Here is an 8,900-nt window from a genome sequence, read left to right as displayed (position 1 = left end):
ATTGAAAACAGGGAAGACTTTTCGTAATTCATCTAATTTTTAGTTCAAGAATACATGCCTTTTTGTAATTGTCTTTACGGTCTTTAACTTTTGAAGGATGATTTGGAAAGGAAGGCAATATCAAACATGAGAGTGGCAAATGGCAATATTGCTTCCTTCACTATTCACTATTGATGTCTACTTGTTTTGGGAAGCTTTTTTTTCTCTCCTAAAAAATTGTTTAACCCTTTAAATTCAAAATAAAGCAAACAAATTGTTTTCTCTAACCTTTAAAAGTCCTTAATTTTTTTGAAGGAAAAAAAAGACTTGTAGAGCCTTTGAGATTGTCCTTCATAGGGTGGTTATGCGAATGTTTGGTAAACTTGACATATGAAAGGGAATTGGGAATTGCTCATGTATCACTATATCAGCATATCTGTTGTTCTTGCTTTTTTACACTGGTCTGATGAGTTTTTAAACCTCCCAATCATGCTCCATCAGATGGATGATGAAACTTTTGTTCTCTGCATTTTTTTCCTTCTTATTCAGTTCTCTGCTTGTTACTTGTTAAGCTTGTAGTGTTGCTGAGTTAAGTAAATAGGTCTGTTTGATGAACTCTGCTTCTGGATACACTATTATTAGCTACTGAGCTGTACAAGATAACAAATCAAGATTGCAAGAATGAATACTGATCTTATGTGTATATAAAGAAATATTCTGGTTTCCTCAAATTAAGACATCACTATATGCTTTGGCCCACTCAGCTCCTTGATTGTATGAGTAATTTTGTTTGAAAGTTGGGTAGGGACAAAGTCAATAAGATCCGGTCATCATTCAAATTTTATTTTTATTTTTGTCTCTTTCCTGAACTTGATTGGCCTTACATGGTTGTCACTTTCGTACTAAAATTCTCTTAGACTACTCTACCGAGTCTGCCCTTTGCACTTCATCAAGCTGAGGTGTCATGTTCAAATGAGTTGCACAATTCTAACTTTAAGTTCTGGTCGGGTTCATTGACATTCCCATTCTGATGTGATTGTATCCTCTATTCTGGTTGTAAAATTTTTAATTTTAGAATTTTACTCTGCATAGTTGTTGTTTGTTGTTATTTTCTTTTTCATTTTTTTTATTTATACATTTCAAGTGAAAGTTACTATACCCAAATAAACTGACCTACTATGATCTCTACTTGAAATACAGTTCAAAAGGGCTTCATCTTCAGCATTTTTGACATGCCTACAAGCCAACTGATGACCATGCTTGTGTTTCTCATAATACTTGTGCACATAGCCTTGGTGTCCTCATTGAATCTTCGACCAGGATATTACTCAGAGACATGTCCAGAAGCTGAATTTATAGTCCGAGATGTCATGAAGAGGGCCCTCATGAGGGAGCCGAGAAGTGTTGCCTCTGTCATGCGCTTCCAGTTCCATGATTGCTTTGTCAATGTGTGTTACAACTAATATCTAAATTCAAAAATAGTGTTGATTAAATACCCCAGATTGATATTTATTTATTTGCATTTTCTGATTTGAGGAATTGAACTTGTGAAGGGGTGTGATGGCTCCATGTTGCTTGATGATACACCAACCATGCTAGGGGAGAAACTGTCCCTGTCAAATATTAATTCGCTTAGATCCTATGAAGTTGTTGATGAAATCAAGGAGGCTCTTGAGAAGGCATGTCCTGGTGTTGTTTCTTGTGCTGATATCATAATCATGGCATCAAGAGATGCTGTAGCACTGGTTAGTATTCATCTCTATCTTTCAAGTTTTTCCTTTTCCATTGCAAAGCTTACACACACACACACCAATGGAAAGTTTCTAATATAGTCAAGTAGAGGAGCTATTCTTCCTCCTATGTGGCTACTATGATTTCTTCTGACAAGGAAACTTGCAAAGCTTATACAATTAGAATATTGATTTGACTTGGATCATATTGATAAGAAATTAAGAATGCTAGATCACCTGAATATGGTTATGTTCTGTTTAAAAAATTAACAGTTTTTGTATTCTTGTTTATCTTAGGTCAGTGCTTTTCTGGTTTTGCATTTTCATACTGAAAATTATATTGACCACGACAAATACAGTCATACACTCTTTGTATTGGATATTCTTGTCGCACCAGTAATTTTTTAACAACTTACACGTATTCTTTTTGTTTGTTTAAAAAATAATTTGAATACATAATTAATTAATAACAATTGTATTTTATATAAGAGTATTTGTTGTATACATAATATTTATTTTTAAATACTATTCCAATAGTATTATTGAGGTTGGAAAATCCTTTTCTTTACACTTAAGTGACTTTTCCTGTATGAAGTTGTTTAGGTCTTCTCTTTCCTTCTTTGGCTATGTGCACGCATCAATATACGGAATAAATTATTTTTAGGGTAGTGCTAGGGAGCCAATGGCATCCTAAAAATTTAAGTTAATTTTGGAGTTCACCTTGACCTTCAAGTATCTAGAATTCTAATACCATGTCATGAACCCACTCATCCCAAAAGCGTAACCTGACAGGACAATGTAACACTAATGATCATATCTCTAATACTTTCTAAACCTCAATTGTACACATTGTACGCTTAGACCATTGACTCCCTATACTTTTCCTTATTTTTAATAGTTTTGACTTTTCATCCATTATTGCATGTCATGAATGTAAAATTGTTCATAATACGCCAAAATAAGGGAAAAGTAATTGTCCCACTTTAGAATACGACGAAGATAATATTTAGTTAGGGTAAAGTACTATTTGGGCCTAATTCTGTTTTTGTTTCTAAAGTTTAAATTGTCTTATTTGAATCTAAAAAAAATTTTATTTAGTTTTAATATAGTCATGCCGTAAAGTTAATGTTAAATAATTAACGAAACTCAGTTTTCAGATATGAAAAACTTATATAACTAAACTTTTCGGTTGTTGAGGGAAGTTTCTTGCGGTAGAGATGATGATGGCTTTGTTCTCGTCGCCACCAGCAAACTTCCCCACAGAAAGCGGGTTTTCGACAGTGTTCTCTATGTGCTTGAACCAAGGCCAATGGCTCGTGGTGATGCATCCGTTGCTGATCCTGTGTCTCTCGAGTTGTACCTTTTATTCAGGAAAGAACATTAAGGTCTAGTGGAGTGGTGAGGTTAATCATTTAACATTGACTTCGCAGTAGGACTACGTTGAAGCTAAATGAAATTTTTTGGATTCAAGTAGAACACTTTAAACTTTATGGATCAAAACAGGATTAAATTCAAACTTGAGGGACCAATTTAGTACTTTACCCTATTTAGTTATTTAGACAAGTGACACTCACTTCAGGACTTGAGGTACGCTTTATTTATTGTAAGAGTAACCTTCATTGTCAAATTACAGAACAAAAGCTTCATCTAACTAAGTTCATGTATAAAACATAACTGAGAAAATAAGCTATATTTACGTTTAGATTTATTAAATGAATCAAAGAATATTTCGTTAAATAATATAAAGTAAGATAGATTTCTTTGTTTTTTCATTATAGGCTCATGGTATTTATAGAAAGGTAGCTCAGTAGCTGGATAGCCTTTTGGTTCAATTCTATGTAAATATATTGAATGATGATTGTACTAAATTTTGTAAGCTACGAAATACTATTGAATGAAGACATTATTAGATTCATTGTTAAGAATTGAGATCATATATCATTGTTAGGTTTTGTTCTTTTTCTCATTTTATTTATTTTCTTACATCTGTTGCAGACCGGAGGACCCGACTGGGAGGTGAGGTTGGGAAGATTGGACAGCCTGACTGCAAGTCAAGAAGATGCAGACAACATCATGCCAAGCCCAAGAGCCAACGCAACCACTCTCATTGACCTTTTTCACAGATTCAACCTCTCTATCAAGGACCTTGTGGCACTCTCAGGATCACACTCCATCGGCGAAGGTCGATGTTTTTCAATCATGTTTCGGCTCTACAATCAATCTGGAACTGGAAAGCCTGATCCTGCCATCAACCCCATATTCAGGGAAGAACTATACAAGCGATGCCCCCTTGATGTCGATCAGAACACGACTGTGGAACTTGATTCAACACCAAGGTTGTTCGATAATCAATATTTCAAGGATTTGGTTGCTGGGAGGGGGTTCCTCAATTCCGATGAAACACTCTTCACTTTCCCCCTGACGAAAAAGTTTGTGAAATTGTATAGCAAGGGTCAAGATGAGTTCTTTAGAGATTTTGTCGAAGGGATGCTGAAGATGGGTGACTTGCAGTCCGGCCAGCCTGGTGAGATTAGGAGGAACTGCAGGGTGGTTAACTCAGTCGCGGATCACCTGGTGGTTGGGCCGCAACATAGGATGGAGAGTAACCATAAATCAATATAGCTGATGCTTTTCTTTTTAAAAGAACATTTAAATAAGAGTGAGTGTGAAAAATGCATATGTGAGTTCAGAGTGAAGACATTTGTGAGTGCAGAGTGCAGACTAATGTCTTCACCATATGTGTCAAGCAAATTTTGCAATGGCACAAACTGAAAGGCATAATTGCTGCATTTAGTATACAATCGAAATATGCTAGTTTTCCGTAATATATTTGTAGCTTCATGCAAGATTTTGAACCTAACAAGTGGCACGACTTCAATGATAGTAACAAAAATCATTAGCATCATAGCATGTATTACAGGAAACTTTATACATTCAGGCTGAAAAGGAGTACAGCCAGTACATGTGGGAAAAAGGAAATCAAGCTTTTAAATATTCTCCTTCACCTTGGATATGGAATTTCTAATGGAGGAAGGAGATGTTTCAATGGGAGCTAGAACTAGTTAACTAATTTTATGGGGTCTTAGGATCAGTTAAGTTAAGAGAGAGAGAATTGAGTTATATGAAAATTTGATAAAAAAAAAAAAAACCGTTTATACTACTAATTCTTTTGTGCAGATTTTGTAGGCATAAACACTTCTAGGGGATATAACAAGCTATAGTTCTATTAGCTCTATTTGGAGAGGTGTCATTGAGTCATTCCACCAAGAATTGAGTTATTTGCTTGGTTTGTCTTGGTTGGCAGGGTTAATAAAAAAAAAAAAAGATTGGATAGATTAGGTGTTATTGATCAGAATGATAATGTTTGTGTATTATGTAAAACAGATGTTGAGAATATAAGAGGGTATTCAAGAGCAAAGACTAGAATGTTTGGATAGAAAGGAATAAGAGGGTATTCAAGAGCAAAGACTGGGAAGTTATCAACAAGTTGGTAAAAAACTACCAAGAGTGGTATGGTGTTGACCCCCTATAGGATATTACTATGGGTTAAGGTATCAAAATGGTTCTGTTTGTGTTTTTAGTTTCTCTTTTTGTTGGCCTTTATGCTCCACCACATTGTGTTGAGGTCCTTGTTAAAAAAAAAAAGCATGTAAACTACTGCTTTGGGTTTAGTGTCAACATCGCAAAATATGGGAAATGCGTGTTTTATAGAGGAAAAACGGGTGAAGGATGAAACTTTTGATTACACTAAACTATGATTAGCCTACGCAGACACTTCTATTTATAAAAAGATTCATTAATTTCCATGAAATTTAGATATTATATGACACTTGACACGCTTACTTTCTAAAATTTAGATGTCACATCAACCTCCTTTATGGTTATCACACTGACCTATGTGAGGGGTGAGAAAACACAACAAACCGTAAAGTGTCATGTGTATCATCTTCTAACTAAATGAGATTGAGGTAACAGAAAACTGCAAATGATGGAAGGTCATATTAATTACTAAGGTGCATTACTAAATAGCACAAACAATTGACAACCACACTGTATACAATCATCATCATTTTAATTGGGGAATGAAAGAAGTCGTCATCGTTCTAAATCTAATTATCCTCACCTTCCACGAGATTATTGCAGTCAGTACAGTAGCATCAACAAATGCATTGATGTTGAAGTCGCCATCATCTTATTACGGCATGCTATATGTCAACATCTCCATGAGCTCATTATCACCACCACAAGCATCAACAAACATTTACTACAAGGAAATACATACATGACCATTGCCACAGACCCAAGAGGAGAGTCAATCATAGAGAATATACTTTTGTTTTTCCTTGGTGATTGTTAGTGGGAATCCTTAGGTTGTTCCACAAAATAACTCAATTCTAGCGGCAATTCAGTGAAAAGAGTTTGAAATGAAACTGTAAATTTACAAGGTTACTTCTCTTCCAGGGTTGTATTATTATGCTAACCTACCGAGCAACATAAGCATATAATAGTGCTAGAAATCCTACCTCATTTTAGGGAAAACCACAGTTAAAGCCTTAAAGGTCTCTGTGCGGAAGGAATGCCATTCTTCTATGCCCAGTCTTTAAGAGCATCATCTCTGCCCAAAGTAGCAGCCTCATTCAAATTACACATCCCAGTCCTCCTTTCATTGCTTCCTTCTTGGTACACAACACACTTTATAGCCACATTCAGCAACAATTTCTTATTTCCTTTTTCCAATTTTCACCTTGGTTGACAGCTCTTGAAATGCCGATTACTCTTCCAAGTCCAACCCCTGGACTGTCAAATGTATGCTCTGCTAATTTCTTACCAGTAATCTTAATATATAGTAAATTGATAATTAATCAATGAGCAAATTTAGTGAGTGGGTGTGAGTAATTCTATTCAATAAAACCTAGAGATTAGAAAAGCCATCCAACAACAAAATCTGTGTCCAGACGTGGAATAAAATATGCATAATAATCCTTACTAGGAGACGGGTTTCATCCAAGTTTGCTTAACGTAACACATAAAAATCATTATTTTCCAGATACATTCTGATCTAAGCTATAGCCTTTACTAAGTAGCAATGGTACAACTCTGGAGAGACAATATAAAAAAATCCAAAATCTGAAAGCTATGATCAACACTGTGTTTAAGAGTTAATGCTACTAAGTTTTGGTACAAGATCACCCCCCCTTTTTTTTTCCAAATAATGAATGATACAATGCGGTGATATAATGAAAATAAAATCCCCGCAAACAAATAATAAAGCATATAAGCCATTCAATCCTCCTTCTCATCATTATCATAATGATAATCAAAGTAACAACGATTCAGTCCAGGCCTAAAACCTCAATCAAAAATCCTCTCCCCTGTTGAGAACAGCAAAAATATCAAGGAACTAAACAGGCACAACAAACCAGGAATGAAGAAGACAGCCTTCCAGCTCTCAGGACTTGACAGATCAGCATCTGCAACCTTCGCAGCCTCGAGAAGCTTGCCAGTCAAGTCAACTCCAACAATGCCAGCCAGCGTGCCAGCAGTGTTGGAAACTCCCATCACAATGCCAGCATACCTCGGTGCAATATCCATATGGTTCACAGCAAACCCCGCCCTCCCCAACGCCAAGAACCCAAGCGCCACGGAGGAACAGAACACAGCACCACCAGAAGTTCTAAAACTCGGAATCACAGCCAAAGCGAGCGACGCCACCACAAACCCCATAGTATTCAAGAATTTCCTTGTCCTGGTAACTGACATAATCCTCCTAGTAATCAGATAATCCGCGACAACGCCTCCGATATTGGAGAACAAGAACATGTTCAAATAAGGCATCATCTTTGATGAACCCATATCATGGAGGCTAAGCTGAAGCCCTAATTCGAAGTAAGTAGGAAGCCAATTCATCAACACATACAAAGCATAATGAAATGTGAAATTGTTAACAACAATAGCCCAAACAGGCAAATTCGTCATGATCTTCACCCAAGGGATCGTAACGGTCTTCGGCGCAGGTTTTCGCGCGTCAATTTTCTTGTTCGTCGGAAGCAGCTGTTCGCCGGCACCGGAAGCGGTGGCTTTAGGATCGGACGAGTATTTAAACCAAAGCAAAGACCAAACCGCGCCGAGAGCAGCTTCGGCAACGAAAACAGATTGCGGACCCTTGAATTTAACGAGGCTCGGGAGGAGTAGCATACCTAAAGCTGCACCAAGGTACATGCCTGAGGTAGTTAGAGAAACGGATCTGGATCTCTCATGAGGTGGGACCCACTGCGCAAGAACGGTGTGGATTGAAGGGAATATAAACCCTTGCGCGACGCCGACGAGTAACCGTGCGACGACGAGAACGGTTACGCGGTTTGGATCTAAGGGGACGAGGAAGCAGGTGAGGGACCAGAGGAGGAACGATAGGAGGAGGACGCGGCGGCCGCCGATCTTCTGTGCGGCGTAGCCGCCGGGGACCTGGGAGCAGGCGTAGCCGTAGTAGAAGGTGGAGAGGATGGAGCCTTTGGAGGATTGTGTGACGGCGGCGGCGTCGGCGGCGACGGTGTAGGCGATGGAGAAGCCAACGCGCTCGATGTAGCAGACGGAGGTGCAGATGAATGTGAGGAAGACGATGAGGTAGCGGACGGGGATGAAGAGGAAGGGCTTTTTGGTCATTTTCGTTGGTGGTAGTGGTGGTGGTGATGGTGATGGTGGTGCTTGGTGACACGACGTCGTCGTTTGAGCATAATATTGTGCATTGACTGAGGGAGCTGAGAAAAGAAGAGAAGCTGAAGTGAGGTTGGTTGTTGGTGGTGCTGGTGACGGTTAAGGAGTGATGGGGAAGGTAAAACGGCAGCACATGACTGCCGTTTTGGGGTGGGTAGTAGTGAGTACTGACAAAGACGGGAAATGAATAAAGAAGTTGAAATCTAAATCTCACAGAATATGTGACCAGCCTGGCAACTGCCTATAATTCGGGTTAGTTTTATTTCTCTTTAATGGGAGTGATTGAACGGTTCGCAAGATAAACTTTTTTTTAAAGTTAGGAAAATATTAATTTATTTCCTTTTGAATTTGTGTTATTCTTATAATATTCTTGATAATTTTATCTTTTTTATTTATGATATTTTGTTTTTTAAATGCACTGGGTTCAGGATGAACATGGCAATTCGGATCATGGCACCCCCACACCCCCCCTCCCTCCCT

The 8,900-nt window shown here is 37.9% G+C and overlaps 2 protein-coding genes across 3 annotated transcripts in view; one reads left to right on the top strand and one right to left on the bottom strand.

The window, feature by feature from the left end:
* Positions 1–4,703, top strand: part of LOC107470963 (peroxidase 17) — a 5,542-nt gene extending 839 nt beyond the window's left edge. The window contains exons 1-4 of one of the 2 annotated variants that reach the window (XM_016090396.3): positions 906–1,032; positions 1,180–1,427; positions 1,533–1,724; positions 3,705–4,703. In XM_016090396.3, coding sequence (XP_015945882.1) covers positions 1,212–1,427; positions 1,533–1,724; positions 3,705–4,331 — 1,035 coding nt within the window. In that variant the 5' untranslated portion in view covers positions 906–1,032; positions 1,180–1,211 and the 3' untranslated portion in view covers positions 4,332–4,703. Of the gene's footprint in view, positions 1–905; positions 1,033–1,179; positions 1,428–1,532; positions 1,725–3,704 lie in introns of those variants that run through there. The other variant, XM_016090393.3, reaches the window with a different exon arrangement.
* Positions 4,704–5,678: 975 nt separating this feature from the next.
* On the bottom strand, positions 5,679–8,674 carry LOC107470965 (probable anion transporter 5). Its single transcript, XM_016090399.3, has 2 exons — positions 6,233–8,674; positions 5,679–5,973 (listed from the first exon to the last, which is right to left on the bottom strand). Exon 1 carries the CDS (start codon positions 8,367–8,369, stop codon positions 7,062–7,064), a length of 1,308 nt encoding a protein of 435 aa, XP_015945885.1. The 5' UTR covers positions 8,370–8,674; the 3' UTR covers positions 5,679–5,973; positions 6,233–7,061.
* Between the last annotated feature and the right edge of the window lie 226 nt (positions 8,675–8,900).

This window comes from Arachis duranensis, chromosome 10, assembly GCF_000817695.3.
Source record: "Arachis duranensis cultivar V14167 chromosome 10, aradu.V14167.gnm2.J7QH, whole genome shotgun sequence".
NCBI classification, from domain to species: domain Eukaryota; kingdom Viridiplantae; phylum Streptophyta; class Magnoliopsida; order Fabales; family Fabaceae; genus Arachis; species Arachis duranensis.
This window is presented reverse-complemented; position numbering and strand designations above follow the sequence as displayed.

Bases quoted from the DNA above. Each gene is read 5' to 3' on its own strand.
- LOC107470965 (XM_016090399.3), bottom strand. From the start codon at position 8,369: ATGACCAAAAAGCCCTTCCTCTTCATCCCCGTCCGCTACCTCATCGTC.